Raw genomic sequence first — 19952 nt, forward strand, 5'->3', positions numbered from 1 at the left:
ATAACAAACTATTAGGTCTATTCTAAAAACAAGTGCTTACATTAATTAAGGATGTTTATTTAATGGAATCGTAGCTAACATAACTGGAAACTTGTAATGTGTTAAGACACAGTGCTAAACACCTCACATAAATTATTACATTTACTTCTTACAAACACCCCTTGAGGTAGATACTAGTATTACTGCTCCTGAGGCTTAATGAGGTGAAATAACTTGCCAATGGTCACATAAGCCTGTTAAAGGTCCAAACCCAGCACCCTTAAACACTATGCCTAGGCAGCCATTAAAAATTACATTCTCTTAAGAAATGGAAAAAATAGTAACATAACTGAAAAGAAGCAAGACATATACAATACACATAGAGTAGGAGCCCCCTGTCAATTTACATATACCTGTTTATATGACTGGAAGGAAAATGACAAAATATTAGAAGTGGCTATTTTTGAGTAGCAGGATTCAGGGTAATTTTGCTTTTCTTATTTACACTTTTCTGTATTTTCTAAGTTTTCTTTGGTACTATTAATATTATAAAGAGAAGGAATTTAATGTATATAAAAGTTATACTCTTGATTTTACTAAGCCATATGAACAGTGCTCCTATTCTACCTGAAAATACAGGCTATCTGTAGGGTATTCCTCCCAACCATGCCGGCACAAAGTTATCTATAGATTCAACATTATCCAAAGTACACTGAATACTATGCTGAGGAAAACCTTGAGAACTCAGTGCTCAAAGGATTTTAATCCATTATGGGTGGATATACAAGACACAGATGAGATCTAAGAACATATACAAAGTAAACAAACAAATGAATGGAAATCAATGTGATGTTAATGAAACATTAGCAACAGAGAAATAAATGTATTTAGCAAACATCACTCCTCTAAAATAAAAAGGTATAATAACTATGAAAACTACTACTGTTTACAAAAACTACTGAAAAGCACTATTTAATGAAACAAAATCACAGGATGAATAAAAGATGTAAAAACATTTTTAAAAAATAGAAAACAAAGCCCTACCAAAAAAAAAAAAAAAAAAAAAGGAAAAAAAAAAGAGCCCTTACAACAAAAACAAGAGCTTACAGTAATGTCCGGGATGGGGCGGCATAGGCGGGTGGTGCTGAAGATGGCCGTTTTGGTGGTGAGGCAAATTAGGTGTGTATGGTGCAGTCCTACTTCCAGTCCAGGTGGTAGTGCTGTCTAAAAATTAAGGCCCACATGGGTTAATTTGCTTTTATAAAGGCTGCCTACTTTTTTCTCAACTATTTAAAAGATTTTTTTAAAGTATGTACATACTATGATGGTAAGTAGCTGGCTGACCAGTAAATCCATTCTGCTGCTGTCCTGGCTGAGGCCCTGATGCTATCTGCAACAGTCCTTCACTATGGCTGCCCCCCAGTATACTGGCAGGCTGACCTAGAGGAACAAGAAGACATTAACATGGTACATTCATAGATGTCATCTTATGATTTCATATACTAAATGAAGGACTAATTTTATCTGATAATGCACAACTACAAAGATGGGCAAAAAGTATAACTCACCCATGGCCTATCAGGTTAAAAAAAACCCTAAAGTCATCTATAAAGACAAACCTTAACTTGAAGAAGCTCAAAATTATTCCATTTTAGGTAATGTCTTGCTAATTTTAGTGGCTTATTTCTTCACAAACGTATTTCAAATGCCAGCAAAACACCACTGTATGTCTGGCCTATCATATTAACTTCTTCAGAAGTGTATCAGTTCATCCTGGCCACTCCAACCACTTCTCTCTCTGGACCTTTCTGATTAGGATCCCAAAAATCCAGGCTCAAGAAAATGTTGAAAACTGAAAATCATTGTCAGCACTGGTACTAGTAATGGCAGAATGCTAGGGTTTGACAGAGAAAAGCAGAGCAGAAAATTATTTTAAACACGATGTGATGGTGAAGAGGAGGAAGTTAAAAAGATCTAGCTCTGCTGTCCAATCAATATACCATTTACTGGTTAAAAACAAACAAAAAAACTATCACTCTACTTTCCAATTTTTTCAAGAGCTTTTATAAACCAAGAGTCATTTCTTTTCAACAACACCATCATATTCCCAGATTTACACAAAATTAGTTGCCCTCTCTGTATGCAATATACCAAGAGAAGCAAACTTCTCCTGGCTTCTATTCTATTCAAAAACCATCCTATGATATTGCTTACTGTCCTACATTTTTAAGCCTTTTTTTTTAAAGTGGAAATTTGATTTCTTAAAGAGCATTAATTAAGTCAATTGTTTACCCCATTTGGAAAGCACTAAATTTATAATTATTTATAACTGGCATCACCTCATTCTTTTCTAAATGGGAGTATAATCAGATATCTGGAAGACAGTAAATGTCACCATTGCTCAAACTATCAAAGAAAAGGAATATTTTTTTTTCTCTACATATCACATTTCCTTAAAGCTAAGAATTACAAAACCAAAACCTAAAGAGAATATTTCAATACTCCCCAAATTATTTATCTGTAAAAATGGCATTTTAGCAACCTCCCTTCCTACTCATCCGCCAGATTCTGCAATTTATCTTTAAAGGTTAATTATGGTTTTGTTCGTGTTTTTAATAATTATACATGCAATACTCTTAGCTAACTTACCAAAATTGTCATTAACTACACAGGATAAATTATTTTAATTTACAGATATTTAAAAGGAAATCCTTAAAATATTCAGGTGCCAAACGAACATAAATTGTAAAGTGACCCATTGTAGTTATCCATACTGAATACTTCCTTTATGCAATTCTAAGTATGTAAAATAGTTAAACAACACGACTATATCAGCTCATGTAAAATAGCCTTTCAAATCTTCTATTCTAGTTCAACTTCTTTTTGTTCATTTAATTTTATCAATATACTTTTTGAGATCTAAGGGAACATTTTGACACAAGTTCTAAAACTTACAGTATTTACAGTATTTGATTATTAAAATCTACCCAATAAATACCAGGATAAAATTAGCTGCATTTCATTTATATCACTTTTTCTAATCTTTGCATAGGACTCAACCTTAGGGAATAAAACAGTCAAAATGAAGTCACTTTAGCAAGCATTAACAAAGGTACAGAAATTCAATCTCCAGATAATATAAACAGAAGTAGGTAGCTGTGCTCTAGCACTAATCTACGTTCAAGTGGCTATAATGTACCTTCTTTCATTTTCTATCACTACCCACTGTTTATCAACCATATTCCTAATTTGGTAAATAAAAAGTAGACAGATAACAGAAGAACCAAGTGATTAAGGATCTGGGTTCTCAAGTACTTAACCTATATGACCCATTTAGTATATGCTGCCTATAGTGAGACCGTCATCTCTTATATAGCAAACCAAAAACATATTGCTTTGAAGTGGTGTAATGAATTAAAGAGGGGAAATTTTTGTATACTTCACTTGAAAACTCACAATTACAGAAATCAGTCCCCCATTTATTCCAAAGATCAAAATTTCTATGTTGAATCTAATCTGATAGTAAAGCAAATAGAATAATGGTACTTTTGGCAGCAACTAACACAGTATTAGACCAGAGCTGTCAAAAATCTATTCTAATGTAGGTTTACATATAATTCCTTTAGCAATTGCATGCAACTAACACCATACACATGCCAAGACAATGCACTATGATTAACTGGGAAAAAAAAAAAAAAAAAAAGCAAAAAAAGCTACTTCATTTGCAAGGCAGCAAACTATCAAACCTTTGGTTACTGTGAAAATAAGTAACAGAACCAGGTCATATCATCAGGCCCCAAAAAACCTAAACCTAGCAGCCCCTTTACCTCCTATGACATGGCAGAAAAGAAGGATCCTTCTGAAACAGACTAATTTTTTTAAAATACAGACAAAAATTTTAAAAGAGATATAGAAGTTAGCTTACATCAAAATTGACTTAATTACTTAATGTCTATCTTGAGCAATACATAACAAATTTGTCAAGATCCCTTTGCACAGTGAGAAAATAAGACAACTACTATAAGGTAATATTCTCCCAGATAAACCAAAATAAGAACACTGGATTAAAAGAAAGGTTGCAATTCCATTAACACAGACCTTCATAAACATCTTGGATCAAAACTACTTATTATTTAAATATTTCTCCAAAATCTATCTGAGAGCTTCAGAGGCTACTTACTTCTACATGTAATAGTAAAGTTCAAATCAGATCACTAATTTGAATCAATATTCTAATCAAAGCCATTAAATTCCAAGCGATTGTACATACCTGTCTAACACCTGTTTACCTATGAAAGATACCACAGTTACTTTTAATGTTTACTTACTTGGAGTTTCCCCCCAAATAACTACACATAAATAAGCAATGATTAGGAAAACTCAACTTGCTGACTACATCTGATTCTAGAACTCACTTGTGGAAGCCACAGGAATGTTGGGAAAGTTGGCAGTGCTGGTAGCATTAGACTCAGATGGGGCTAACAGAGCTGGGGTGCTGTATGTCTCTGTTGACGCACGATTACTTGGTGGATGCTGGATGGTTTGAATCGAATGTCCTTCAGTGGACAACGATGGCTGTCCCTCAAAGTCATGAACATATTCATCCTTCACCATCATACTTGAAGGAGCTATGTAGAAAATTAAACGTATTTTAAATTTTTATAAGCTTCTATCCCCAGAAAAAAGAAATCTTATTAGCAAGTAATATAACATCTAAAATCAATTACAGTGTAAATAACTTTAAATCAGAATTTTTTCATATTATTTTAAAAGCATACTACTTTACCAGCAAGTCATTTATTTAATGGTAACAGCATCAGATATATTTTATCCATCAATCTGACTCTCAAATTCGAAGCTAGTCTACGTTCCAACAGCCTCCAGCAACAATCCTAAAAAGGTACTCCTCAGTTTCTTGAGAAACGTAGAATAATCATCACCTAAATACATAAGGCAGGCAAAAACCAAAAGGCTGGAAAATGTGTATCCAGCTGAGAAAAACAATTATTTGGTCTAAATCGAGATTGAGTATTTAACTACATCCTTTTGCTAATTTCACACTGTGGAGATATCAGTGGGATCTGACAGATATCCAATTCCAGGATCTAGAATTATTGTTAAGTAACATATTCTTTAAAAATGAAGTGTACTGAATGTCCCCTATAGATTTAGAACCAAACAGAAAAATTCTAAATGAAAAGTCAAGCTGAAATTTCCCTCTAGAAACCCAACCCAAATAAGAGTATTTGATAAACATATGGTGTGAGAAAACTCAGTAATCAATCTTTCACCTATGTGGTTACACCTTCATAAGTAAAGCTAGATTCCAGCTGATATAGCATAACACCTTTCCATTAACAAACCAGGAAATAGTTTGCTCTGTTGTATGAGAAAAAGAAAACTGAAACTGAACTGCATAAATGTTAATTCTCTGCCTGGAACCTTCCTTTTGGTTCTAGGTTATTGTTTTAAGGTTTGCTTTTTATGTTTAACAACCAATCCTTTATTGCTTCTGAACTAACACTACTCCAGAACTTAACAATCCACTGAACTAATAGTAGGTTCTCTTCTTAAAGCAGTAAATTAGTAGACCACAAAAAGACATTCCCTTTTTCATTAAGAACCAGCATATCATTTCCCTTATCTTTCCCTATGTCAACCTTTGAAAAAAATCTACATGTAAATATCAGTTAAGTTACATGGGTATTTTTTATTAAATTGAGACTATTTCAAGGCAGTAATAATCATCCATTGTGCAAGTTTCTATGTGCAACCTCTTAAAAACCTCTTAAGAAGTACGTTCATGCATCAAAAGTCATGACGATGATATTCTGAAGACCCCATAAATCCCATTCCAAAGTTCCTCTTTATAAATTTTACAGAAACAAAAAGATAATCAAAAGGATGTTTAACAAATTATGTATCGATAAAAAAACTGAACACAATCACTCATCACTAACATTGGCCAAATTATAAAAATAATAAAAAGAAAAAAAATGGGGCATAAAATTGGTATGTCTACACTTATTCAGCCTTGTATTATACCCTTCAACAAAGTTCAATGATTTTCTTCATATAAATCCTGACATCTCTAAATAATTCCTGGACATTTTAGGTTTTCTGTTGTTATAACGGCCAGGATCTTTTTACCGACTTACTGGTTTTGCTAGCTGATTTGAGGATACAACTGGTCAATTTGGTACTCACTGCTTTTGCTTTTCAGGTGACTCTTCAGTGTAATCAGCAATCATAATATCTTTAAGTACCTACTGCATTCTGCTTTTAAACAGTTATGACTCATAAATCTTTCTTGCCTTAAATATGCTGGCTAAACTTCCCAAATGTAAGTTTGAAACCTCTACTGGTCTACAGATTTCTTTAACCCCAGATAATCCATAATGTTTCTCAGGTAAAACTGAAGGTATCAACAAGTATAGAAATCTGCAATATATTTTTGCCAAGAGAAAAAAAGCAAGTTACAAAACACTATTGTACACTATGATCATATGCATGTTTAAAAAATCATATACTCTAAGTAAAAAAGCAAGGTCCAGAACAGTATGCACAGTATACATTTTGTGTAAGAAAGGAGGTATGTATTTTTTGCATATAGAAACCCTGGAAGGAAACACCAGAAACTAAAAAAAGTGATTACCTGAATTAGGGGGGAATGGGGGCAGGGGTGGGAGCACTTCTTTTCACTGTATACCTTTTTATAGTATTTTGATTTATGGACCATGTATTGCCTATTCAAAAAAATAAAATTAAAAAAACATATAGTATATATTTTTTAAAGTCCAGAAAAACAGACACCAAACTGTTAAATATTTCTCTTTATGGGCTAGCATTCAACAAATTCATTCACTGAAAAAATATTTCTTGAGCACCTATGTTCCAGGTACTGTTCTAGTACTTGGGATATAGCCATAAACAAAACAAATATCCCTGCTGCCATGGAGTTTGCAGTCTTTTGTAATATTTTCCCATTGTTTAAATATCTAATAGCAAACACACATTACTCCAGCTCCTCCTAGTTGTCTATTCTTGGGCAAGTTCCTTCACCTCTCCAGGTAGCAGTCCCTTCATCTGTTAAAGTATAAATAATCCCACCTCCCATGTAGAAGTATCATGAGAATGATGACATAATACTCAGAAATCATTTAGCTCAGTCTGACCTGACACACAATGAGTACCCAGTAAGTGTTAGCTATTATTATTTAACCATATTTTTAGAGTAGTTTTACATATATATAGTGATTATAAAATGTTCTAAGAGGGCTGGGTGCAGTGGCTCATGCCTGTAATCCCAGCACTTTGGGAGGCTGAGACAGTGGATCGCCTGAGGTCAGGAGTTCGAGACCAGCTGGCCAACATGGTGAAACCCCATCTCCACTAAAAATACAAAAATAATAATAATAATAATAAATGCTGGGCATGGTGGCTGGCGCCTGTAATCCCAGCTGCTCAGGAGGCTGAGGCAGGAGAATCGCTTGAACTCAGGAGGCGGAGGTTGCAGTGAGCCGAGATCCCACCATTGTACTCCAGTCTGGGCAACAAGAGCGAAACTCTGTCTCAAAAAAGAAAAAGAAAATGTTCTAAGAGGGTCGAAGAATATATTTTCTATAGGTGACAAAAAAGCTGAAACCACTGGGCCCACCCTAGGTCTGTATTTTTTATCATCACCAGCAGCCAGGACATAGCACCTATCTGATGGTATTATCACTCTCTTATTTACTTTTTCTCTCCTCCACTAGACTATAAGCTCACTTGAGCAGACAAAACATACCTTATTATCTTAGCATCCCTGGAAACTAACACAGTACCAGGCAATACATGCTCATTACATATTTGTTAAAATGAATACACAGGTCGACGTGGTCACAGAAAGTTTCATGAAAGATAAAAGGCTGGAAATGACTACCATAAGACATTAACTCAAAAATGAAGGAACCGTCCTATTTTCTTAACTTTTAGTTACCTGGTCTTATATTATTCCTTTGTCCAAATCTAGAAGGAGCTGTGAGAAATACCAGTTGTTTTCTGAGGAAATAAGGCACTGAAGACAGCCTTTACAAAACCACCACTAGGGGGACCTACAAGGCTGAATACAGTCCTACAGTCACTAAAGAAAGGCTAAAAAACCCATACAATCCCATCAGTAACGGTGCATCAATAATTTTAGAATGGGGAGGTGTGTGATGAGCATTCAGAATTTGAATCCCCTCACAAACAGCCCCATAGAGAGATTCAGATAAACTTATCATTGCAGTCTCCCAACTTTTAAACACCCACTGAGCCAAATGTTTTCTCCAAAAACATGGATGGAAAACGGTGAAGATATGAAGCGTGTTTACTTTCTTTTTTTTTTTTTTTTTTTTTGAGACGGAGTCTTTTCTCTGTCACCCAGGCTGGGGTGCAGTGGCGTGAACTCGGCTCACTACAAGCTCCGCCTCCTGGGTTTACGCCATTCTCCAACCTCAGCCTCCCGAGTAGCTGGGACTACAGGCCCCGCCACCTCGTCCGGCTAGTTTTTTGTACTTTTTAGTAGAGACGGGGTTTCACCGTGTTAGCCAGGATGGTCTCGATCTCCTGACCTTGTGATCCGCCCGTCTCGGCCTCCCAAAGTGCTGGGATTACAGGCGTGAGCCACCGCGCCCGGCCCGAAGCGTGTTTACTTTCAAAAAAAAGAAGTGATATAATATCAATGTCTGCATAGCAAAGAGGCAGAGTTTTAACCAATCTTAAAGCAACCCTTCCCAGACCACCACAACAGCTCCTAACAATAAACCCACACTTGTCAGAAACCTACTAGTCACTAACGAGCACAAGGCACTGAGTCTTCCTCCATTACTAGTGATATGGGTAGAAAGGTGGAAAATAAAATCAAGTAGAACTGCATACTCTTCCTAAATTTTGGTTAAGGTCACCTAGTATTTCTGACTCACCTATAAAATTCTGCAAACAAAAAAGGTGCTAAACTACTACTAATTTCCCTCCAGAGCAACAGCACACCTTTTCTAAGACGACAATGGTTCCTTTTTTTTTTTTTTTTTTTCTTGAGACAGAGTTTCACTCTTGTTGCCCAGGCTGGAGTGCAACAGCGTGATCTCAACTCACTGCAACCTCCACTTCCAGGGTTCAAGTGATTCTCCTGCCTCAGCCTCCTGAGTAGCTGGAATTACAGGCGCCCACCACCACACCTGGTTAATTTTTTATATTTTTAGTAGAGACAGGGTTTCACCATGTTGGCCAGGCTGGTCTCAAACTCCTGACCTCAGGTGATCCACCTGCCTCAGCTTCCCAAAGTACTGGGATTGCAGGCGTGAACCACCATGCCTGGCTGACAGTGGTTCCTTATAAGAGTTTCTCCGCAAATAATTAGTTCTTACAGAAATTTGAGTTTATTAAGTTCTAAGTAACAGAGCTAAAGATTTAATAAAACTCCATTCTCAAATATTATAATAACAAAAACACACACCCCCATTCGCATTTCATTTTCTCAATCACCTTAAAACAGTTTTTCTTTTTAAGAATACAATTAGGTAAGCTGTGATGGGCATATGCTTTTAAGTAGCCTTGATTTATTTACTCAAAATGTAACAAGACTGAAAAAATACAAATGAGCACGATTTTAAACCATTCTCAACATTATCATTCATAAAAATGTTAGGCTGAAATGAAGGAAAATTAGAATACTGGCATTTTTAAAGGATATGTTATACGTGATTCCATATTACCAAACGTTCTGGGTACTTAACACCCATTAAAACTGGTTCTGTGAGATTTTCTTCAAAAATGGGTCTTAACGCAAAAAATATTCTTTGTATTTGTTTTTGGTACATTCCTCTATCATGTTTTTTACAGTACTTTAGTTCATAAATTGTAGTTCATATACAAAGAGCAAATAGCCAATTTAAATCCAGTTTTAAATGCTGACGTGCCCCATAACCCCAAAATCTAAATTTCCAAATCAGTAAGTTATTTTCTTGTTAATGTTACTGCCGCCCACACAAACTAATTCTAGGTCAACGAAAAAACAGAGAGGATAGGACAAAAGAAAGTAATAAGAAACAGATTACCTACCATTACTCTGCAGTGTTAATCCTGAGAGATCTTAATTGTATAAAAGGGAAAACAAATGAAACATTAATCATTACAATGAAAATATTTTCCATTTAACAGAGAATGTCAAGTTAAACCAGAGATTACAAAAGTTCATGAACTATTTCAATTCAGAAGTAGCATAAACACTATCTAACAATACACATACTAAGTATTCAAATTTATAATGCTTTCCATCTTATTTCTCAAAAACAATGTTCTAAATGGGCAAAATATGAACTATAATACTTGGTTTTAGCAGTCAAAATATAAGTTTGTTCCTAAGTTCAAATTAAAACACGTATATTAAAAATGTCTGATTCTTTAACCTTATTTAAAGTCGTGGGCTATCTTCCAAATTTATAATTTAACTTACAAAAATTAAAACACTATTGAGATCCTTTTCCCTTTATGTTTCTTAGGATAAAAGCAAAGTCTACTTACCAATTCCAGGTGATACAACTCGTTCATAGTGATATGGATTCACACAGACACTATCACATTTTAAGTCAAATGCATACTGACAATATTTAACATGTTTTAGTTCATTTTTGTGAAGATCAGGCCACCTCCAGAGACGGGCATAGATCACATGAGGAAATCCTTTCCGGCCAGCCACCTAGAAAAATAAACGACCATTTATTCATCTGTCACATTATGCAAGACACTTTTATATATATTCTGATTTAATCCTCACAATCCTACCAAGTCAGTATTACAATCCCCACTTCATAAATGAGAAAACTAAAATTCAAAATAACTAACTTGGCCATGTCATGCATCAGACCTGTAATTTAAACCTTGGTATAATTTCAAGGCCTGTGTTCAGGTTTTAAAAATGCAAAAAGTGGCTGGGCATGGTGGCTCACACCTGTAAGCATATCACTTTGGCAGGCCAAGGCAGGAGGATCGCTTGAGCCCAGGAGTTCATTACCAGCCTGGACAACATGACAAGGCCCTTGTCTCCACAAATAATAAAAAATTACCCAGGTATAGTCATATGTGCCTGTAGTCCTAGCTACTCAGGAGGCTAAGGCAGAAGGATTGCATAAGCCCAGTAGGTAAAGGCTGCAGTGAGCCATGTTTGCACCACTGCACTCCAGCCTGGGCAAGAGTGAGACCATGTCTCAAAGAAAAAAAAATGAAATAAATAAATATTTAAAAAGACTGTGTTGTAGAAACCATGTATAAAGTCTTGAAATAAAACTTTAAAATCTAAGACATAAAATGTCTGTAAGATTTATTTCAGCAAGGGAGATTATGAAGTTCTACCTGAAAAATGTGATCAATGAAACATTTGGTAACAGTGAAACATATCAGATTTCTAAATTATAAAAAGACTAAGTGTAATCCAATTGTTTAAATGTATATACGATATCAAAAAAGAAAGCAACATGGCTGGGCACGGTGGCTCACGCCTGTAATCCCAGAATTTTGGGGGGCCAAGGCGGGTGGATCACCTGAGGTCAGCGGTTTGAGACCAGCCTGACCACCATGGTGAAACCCGTCTCTACTAAAAATACAAAAATTAGCCGGGCGTGGTTGCACTCGCCTGTAGTCCCAGCTACTTAGGAGGCTGAGGCAGGAGGATTGCTTGAATCTGGGAGGTGGAGGTTGCAGTGGGCCAAGATCGCACCACTGTACTCCAGCCTGGGTGACAGAGCAAGACTCCGTCTAGGGGAAAAAAAAAGAAAACAACAGGCTACAAAAATGAAAACCAAAGTGCTAAAGGTAGTTCTTGCAAAGTGTGGGTTTTCTTCTGCTTTTTATTTTTATTTTCCAAATTTTCTCCATTGAACTTTTTTCTGATAGAACATTAAAAAACTTTAAAATTTTGTCTTTTGCGGCCGGGCGCGGTGGCTCAAGCCTGTAATCCCAGCACTTTGGGAGGCCGAGACGGGCGGATCACGAGGTCAGGAGTTCGAGACCATCCTGGCTAACACGGTGAAACCCCGTCTCTACTAAAAAAAATACAAAAAACTAGCCGGGCGAGGTGGCGGGCGCCTGTAGTCCCGGCTACTCGGGAGGCTGAGGCAGGAGAATGGCGTAAAAACCCGGGAGGCAGAGCTTGCAGTGAGCTGAGATCCGGCCACTGCACTCCAGCCTGGGCGACACAGCGAGACTCCGTCTCAAAAAAAAAAAAAAAAAATTTTTATCTTTTGCATATTCTTCCACAAATTCCCATAACGCGTATTTGTACAGGATGCACAGTATCTGAAGAGATGGAGCATGCATTAAATTACCCTGTAGTAGAGCTTGAAAGGAAACTTAGCAAGTTTTTAAATCTGCCAACACAGAGGGTATAGAAAAACTCTTGTAAGACTAACCTGAAGCCTCCCATCCAATGTTCTCTGTATGGTAACACATTTACTAGGATGAGCTCCATTTGTAGTTATAGCTGTTATTAAAGAATCCAATTCATCTTTTTTCTCCTTCAGCTTCTTTACCAAACTTTCAATTGCTCTTTTTGCAAATGTTTCACTCTCTCCACCTTGTCTATGGCACATCAAACTATGCACAATGCTCAGACAGGCATCATTACTTGTTGGTGTATTCGTAATAGACATATTGTCCATTTGTTCAAGTTTTTCCTTTTAAATCAAATATGTCTCCAATTTCTGGAGCAATTTTGATCTTTTGGAAACAGTGAAAAACAACAGCTAAGGTTGCAAGGAAAATTGTTAGTCATGTATTCAGGATAACCTAAAAAAGAAAAAAAAAAAAAGACACACATGAGAACACATTTCACGAAGTAGAGGGAAAAAATGAAATTGCTCTGGTTAAGTAAGAGATTCAATGCACATAATTAAAATTTGATGCTCAGAGTTGAAAATTACTTAAAATTCTTATAAAATATTAACCATTAAAAATAATTTTAAAAAATAAAATTACTTTATTGTCACTGTTTTTGACATTCCAAAACTATTAAAGTTAGGTCTTCTCATTATGATAGTGGCACACTCAATCAAGTCTTACTGACTTTACTAGTCACCCTAAAGGAAATCTCACCAGCACTTTTTTAAAGGATTACTTATGAGGAACAGCACTAGTTAAACCTAAAAGTCTATTACTAATATTTATGAAAAATTTACCATCCCCTGATATTAAATGCTACCTAGCAGTTAACACTCACCTTTGTTAAAAGAGACTGATAAAAAAAAAATTTTTTTAGAAATGAACAAATGGATTCTAAAAGATACTTCTCCAAAGATGGTAGCCAGTAAGCACATGAAAGATGCTCAACATTAGACATCATGGAAATGAAAATCAAAACCACAATGAGCTACCACTTCATACCTACTGAGATGGATAAATCAAAAAGACAATAAGTACTGAAGAAGCAGAGAAACTGGACCCTCATTCATTGCTGCTGGGATTACAAAATGGCACAGGTACTTTGGAAAACAGTCTGGTATTAATACAAAATGTTAAACAGAGTAAATATGACCCAGCAATTCCACTCTTCATACTTCTACTTGAGGGAAATGAAAACCTATGACCACACAAACCTGTACATGAATGTTCACTGCAGCGTTGTTCATAATGGATACAACTCAAATGTCCATCAACTGATGAATGCATAAATAAAATTCCATACAACGAAATATTATTCAACCATAAAAAAGAATAAAGTACTAACACATTACAACATGGATAAGCCTTGAAAACACATGTTAAGTGAAAGAAGTCCCTGACAAAAGGTCACACGTTATATAATCCCATTTATATGAAATATACAGAATAGGCAAATCCACAGAGACAGAAAGTAAATCTGTGGTTGCCAGGGCCTGGGAGAAGGGGAATGAGGAATGACTGCTAATGGGTACGGTGTTTCTTTGTTGTAATGAAAAACTCCTAAAAATTGATACTGATAATGGTTGCACAACTCTGACTATAGTAAAAACCACTGAATTGTACACTTTCTAACAGTGAATTTTATGGTACGGAAATTATATCTCAATACAGCTATTCTTTAAAGAGATCACTAAATTCCTCAAAAGATTTTACCTGTAAAAGCATCACGGTAAATTATTTTCAAAAAACTTAAAAATAACAAAAAGTGAAGATTAATAAATAATCCATTCAACAGGTAGAAAACTAAAGTAACTTATCTGACGCCAAGACCCCACAGAGAACAGGAAAAGGCCATTAGCCTAAGAAGAAGGCAAAGCAGGACTGGAGCGTGTACTGTGTGTGCTTGGTTGTATTTTATTTGTTCACTGAAGTTGCATTCCAGACTCACTTTGCTTTCATTTTCTTTTGCTGTATAAAAGCATCCTCCCACAAGATTAATAAAACTCATCATACTACCAAAATCTCTTCCTCTTCTGAAGACCTTTGTTAAAGTATCGATTCCACTCAATTACCCAGCCTTGGAAAGCTTTGCAAAAGATCTTTGACCTGTCTCTTTCTTTCACTATCCCTACATTCCCTCACAGTTACAAGACTCTTTACCTCAGTCATTTCTATCTCTCCTTCCATTCTCCCTGCCGCTGTTGTAGTTTGGAGCCTCTTCAGAATGTACATCACTTGATATTTAAGACTTGCTTCTCCCTCTGTTGTTATCCCTTTTACATAAATGTCTGTCTCAACTCATAAACCCCATGCAGAGAAGCAGTTTTTCACATGTCTTATAGCACTTGCCCACATTCAATACACACACTGAAGGTACACCTTCCAGATAACCAAAGATAACCTGCATGGAGATTTTGGAGTCAGAGATCTGGATTAAAATTCCAGTTTTCACGGTAGTCAGAAAATGAAGTTACTCTGAATCTGGGTTAAAAGGAGGGTATACAGAAGCTCAAAGGAAAAATTCTACATAACGTGTCTGATACATAGTGTTCAGTGAAAAAGCTACCGTTGAAATATTAAAATGCTTAATTGTGGCCAGACATGGTGGCTCACACCTGTAATCCCAGCACTTTGGGAGGCCAAGGCAGGTGGACCGCTTGAGCCCAGGAGTTTGAGACCAGCCTGGGGAACATGGCGAAACCCAATCTTTACTCAAAATAAAAAAATTAACTGGGTGTGGTGGCACACACCTGTTGTCCTAGCTACGCGGGGTAGCTGAGGCTTGAAGATCACTGGAGCCTTGGGAGGTCAAGGCCGTGGTGAGCCGTGATTGTGCCACTGCACTTTGAGATAGAGCCACTCTCACTTTGAGATAGAGTGAGACTCTATCTCAAAAAAATAGTAGTAGTTTTACAAGGATATTGTTTCCTAAAATGCATTACGCATTTTTCTGCATTTTCTATTAAAATCTGTCTCAAAAATGTAGGTTTGCCAGGCATGGTAGTGTGGGCTTGTAGTCCCAGCTCCTCAGGAGGCTGAGGCAGGAGGATTGCTTGAGCTCAGGAGTTGAAGGCTGCTGTGAGTTATGACTGTGCCACTTCGCCCCAGCCTGGGCAACAGAGTGAGACTCAGTAGAAAGGAAAGGAATTGGGGAATAGGGAAAAGGAAAGATATGTTAAATTACAATTTAACACATTAGTTATTTGATTACATACCTGTCTCACATTTTTGCCACTAATTAGAAATCCAAGGAAACAGCAACAACACTCTCATTTTAGAAATTCCCAGCACCATGCACAGTTCCTGACAAATACCAGGCAAGTATTTCTGGACTGACCATAGCTTTTTATACAACAAATAAGAAGACTGCATATACTTTTGAAGTCATTTTCTGATATTATATTCCAAAAGATGTGCATGAATCTACAATGTAATTAAAATGTTTAAGTGTAATTATTTCACCACAATCTCACCATCACATGTCATCATTTCTAAAATGTATGCTATTCTGGGGCCTTAATGGTATCTCAAAGTTGTTTTAATATCAAGTTGCTTTGAATACAAATGATAATGACCTTGCTTTCTTAAACAAACACAGCTTTCTCATCTTTCTCTTTATTGTATTCCTATGATCACAAGTGACTGAAACATAATTAGAAGTTATGCATATAAAAAATAATCCCAGCAGGAATATAGAGATGTATTCCTACATTAAATGGTTCTAGATTATGGAAGTATGGTAGGCAAAGGCATAATATCAATATAAATAAAATTATATATTCTAAGTAAAGGTCTAGCAGCATGACTGAATGTTAACATCTCTTTCAATTCTCTCATCTATAAAATGAAAACACCTGCCCTGCCAACTTTACAAATTTACTGTGGTAATTAGATGCAACAATGTACATAAAAGAAATCTGGGAAACATAAATTGACCAATTCAACAAACACTGTACATACAAAGCACTACAGATACAAAAACAGGTAGCCCACAGTAAGAAAGTGGGTCTGGACTCTCTCAGAGCAACATCCATTTTTTTCTAACAAATAATTTATATTACCACCTTAGCTTTACTGAAACAAAATTCTAAACTACTTACACATATTTTGAAAATTCAACAATGCCCTAACTATAACAAAAAGGAGGAAAAGCTTAATATATAATGTGTACTTTCACCTATACTCAGGCATGCCAACTAAGTTAGAATGTATAACGAAGAAGTTAGATGCCAGCACTTATGTACAGAATCATCACAAATATGACAGCTACAAATTCAGACCTTCCAAGACAAATGTGTTATACTGGCAACTCAAATAGCACAATGGCACTGCAGTCAGTAACATGGATTTTCCCAAATGGTGAAATCTTAAACAACCTGAACTAAGAAAATGAATTAACAAGAGGCTGAGGCAAGAGGACTACTTGAGCCCAGGAGACCGAGGCTGCAGTGAGCTATGACTGAGTCACTGCACTCCAGCCCAAGTGACAGAGTAAGACTTGGTCTCAAAAACAAAAAACAAAAAAACAAAGGCAGGGTGGCTCATGCCTGTAATCCCAGCACTTTTAAGAGGCCAACATGATTGGATCACTTATGCTCAGGACCAGCCTGGCAACAAAGTGAGACCTCCTCTCTACAAAGAATACAAAGAACTAGTGGGGCATGGTGGCACATGCCTGTACTCCCAGCTACTCAGGAGGCTGAGGTGGGAGGATGGCTTGAGTCTGGGAGGCAGAGGTTGCAGTGAGCCAAGATCACGCCACTGCACAGTCCCAGCCATTCAGGAGGCTGAGATGGGAGGATGGTTAGAGCCTGGGAGGCAGAGGTTGCAGTGAGCCAAGATCATACCACTGCACTCCAGCCTGGGTGACAGAGCCTGAAGGGAGGGAGGGAGGGAGGAAGGAAAAAGACAGAAAACAGAGAAAGAGGGAGGGAGAGAGGGAGGCAGGCAAGAAAAAAAATGAATTAAAAGAAATTTAACTCCTGGCAAAGTGAATATACATTATAGAGTTAGGTTCTGGGCTAATTATGTTTTCCTCCTACATGAATTTCTGGGGCATCTGAAAGTCTTGTGGGATGCAAGATCGTTACTCACTCTCACATTGCAGGATGGCATCCCTGGCCCCCAACCCACCAAACCCATCCACAAATTTCCACAACATCCCTTAAAGAGCAGTGCTTACTCCACTGAGAACTACTAATCTGGAAGACCCAAACATATTATTACATAAGTAATAAATGCTAAAAGAAGTAGGTATCAGGGCCAGGTGCGGTGGCTCACGCCTGTAATCTCAGCACTATGGGAGGCTGAGGCGGGCGGATCATAAGGTCAGGAGATTGAGACCATCCTGACCAACACAGTGAAACCCCATCTCTACTAAAAATACAAAAAATTAGCTGGGCGTGGCAGCATGTGCCTGTAGTTCCAGCTACTCAGGAGGCCGAGGCAGGAGAATGGCATGAACCCAGGAGGCGGAGCTTGCAGTGAGCCAAGATCGAGCCACTGCACTGCAGCCTGGGCAACAGAGCAAGACTCCGTCTCAAAAAAAAAAAAAAAAAAAAAATAGAAGTAGGTATAAAGTGATTTGGGACTATAAATGAGGGAGCATGGAAAGTTCATAGGTAACCTAGGTCTTGGCACAATGCATCAGTAAGGACTGGCAAGTCTATGCTGCAGTGACAACCAATCCCCAAAAGATCAGTAGCTTAAAACAAAAGTTTATTTTCTGCTTAAGATATAACACACATTCATCAACTGCGGGCACTGCTCATTGTCATCGCTCAGAAATTAGACTGACAAAGGCTCCATTTCTACATATGTCCTTAAATGGCAGGAAAAGGGATAGGACAGCTTACGTATCTTCTTTTAAAGGCTACTTCTTCTGCTCATGTTTGACTGGCTAAAGTCATACGGCCATGCCAAGAGTTCTCAACCAGGGGCAACTTTGTCCCTCAGGGGACACTTGGCAGTATGTGGAGGCAATATATGGTCACAACTGGATACTACCGGGCATCTAATGGCTAAAGGCCATGGTTGCTGCTAAAGACCCTGCAAAGCACAGGACAACCCCCAAAACAAATTATCCAGCCTAAAATGTCAACAGTGCCAATGCAAGAAACACTGAGCCATGCCTAATTTCAAGGTAGGGATAAGGGAGACAAAGAAGCACAATACTACCATGTGCCAGGGGAGAGCCATCAGAATACTGGTACAGTAGTATTAATGGATTACCACACATGAATAAGAATTTGCCAGGCTGAAGGAAAATGATGAAGAAAAGCAGAGACAGATAAGAGCTTTGTCTAGAGTAGGTTCATGGTAGAAAAAGAGGAGAAAAAACAGCATTAGATTTGTATTAGAAAGAAAACTTCAGTGAGAGCCTGGAGAACAGCTTTGGAAAAGGAAATAGAAAACCAGTTAGGAAACAATTATCAGAAATGTGGTAAGATCCTAGACTAGCTCCATGGGCAATGGGCCAAAGAGGGGAGGGGGAAATCAGTGAGCTATTTCTAGGTAGAAAAGATTGGAGTCTTTCACCAACTGAAGCATGAAAAGTGAAAAAGAGGGGACAATTAAAAGATGACCCATTTCTAGATAACTCAATGATAAAAAAATTTTAAGAGGGCCAGGCACGGTGGCTCATGCCTGTAATCCCAGCACTTTGGGAGGCCAAGGCGGGCGGATCACGAGGTCAGGAGATCGAGACCATCCTGGCTAACACGGTGAAACCCCATCTCTACTAAAAACAAAAATTAGTGGCAGGCACCTGTAGTCCCAGCTACTTGGGAGGCTGAGGCAGGAGAATGGCGTGAACCCAGGAGGCGGAGCTGGCAATGAGCCGAGATCGCGCCACTGTACTCCAGCCTGGACCAAAGAGCGAGACTCCGTCTCAAAAAAAAAAAAATTCAAAGGAGGTATGTAACAAATTCAGTTTTAGATATCCTGAGTTTGAAGAGATGAGTAGAGAAGTTAGGCCTATCTGAAAGGCACTAACATATACAGGTATTACAATCAGTCAAGTAAAGAGTAATGAGAGGCAAAGAGTCAGCAGGAAGAGACAGCTGATTCTTGTACCTGCCTGCTGTGTTTTTCCTCTAGCCTTGCTATTAATTATAAGCTGTCACCTGATGTTGACCACAGGTATAATAATCAATGGACTAGAAAGCCAAATAACCAAATTAAGATACTCTCTAAAATTAAACAGGCTAAATATTGGCCTGAGAGAGGCTCTCATGTACATTCATACATTTTAGGTAAGGAATGTTGACATTTTTTCTCAGATGTTAGTTTATTTTTGAATTGACTGTATTATATGTGTCAAACATATATTTTCTAGAAGTTGTAAGTGTCTTTTTTTGATCAGTGATCAATAAACTACTTACTACGGGAATATTTGCGAAAAGTGCTTAAATTTTTCTTTTTTTTGAGACAAAGTTTCACTGTCACCCAGGCTAGAGTGCAGTGGTGTGATCTTGGCTCACTGCAACTTCTGCCTCCTGGGTTCAAGCGATTCTCCTGCCTCAGCCTCCCCCCGAGCTGGGACTACAGGGGCACACCATCACGCCTGGCTAATTTTT

At 37.4% G+C, this 19952-nt stretch overlaps 1 protein-coding gene across 4 annotated transcripts in view; it reads right to left on the reverse strand.

Moving 5' to 3' along the window:
- SMAD4 (SMAD family member 4) overlaps nucleotides 1-19952 on the reverse strand; it is a 61902-nt gene that overhangs the window by 31476 nt on the left and 10474 nt on the right. For 2 of the 4 annotated variants that reach the window (XR_010582841.2, XM_005586675.4), the window contains exons 2-7: nucleotides 12408-12783; nucleotides 10525-10699; nucleotides 10063-10092; nucleotides 4395-4607; nucleotides 1300-1419; nucleotides 1087-1203 (exon numbers count right to left, since the gene is read on the reverse strand). Coding sequence is in view for 3 of the 4 variants with exons in the window: in XM_005586675.4 (XP_005586732.1) it covers nucleotides 1087-1203; nucleotides 1300-1419; nucleotides 4395-4607; nucleotides 10063-10092; nucleotides 10525-10699; nucleotides 12408-12656 (904 nt within the window). In the remaining variant the exon portion in view is untranslated. Of the gene's footprint in view, nucleotides 1-1086; nucleotides 1204-1299; nucleotides 1420-4394; nucleotides 4608-6634; nucleotides 6793-10062; nucleotides 10093-10524; nucleotides 10700-12407; nucleotides 12784-19952 lie in introns of those variants that run through there. The other 2 variants (XM_074022216.1, XM_074022217.1) reach the window with 2 other exon arrangements.

Source organism: Macaca fascicularis, chromosome 18, assembly GCF_037993035.2.
Source record: "Macaca fascicularis isolate 582-1 chromosome 18, T2T-MFA8v1.1".
Taxonomy (NCBI): domain Eukaryota; kingdom Metazoa; phylum Chordata; class Mammalia; order Primates; family Cercopithecidae; genus Macaca; species Macaca fascicularis.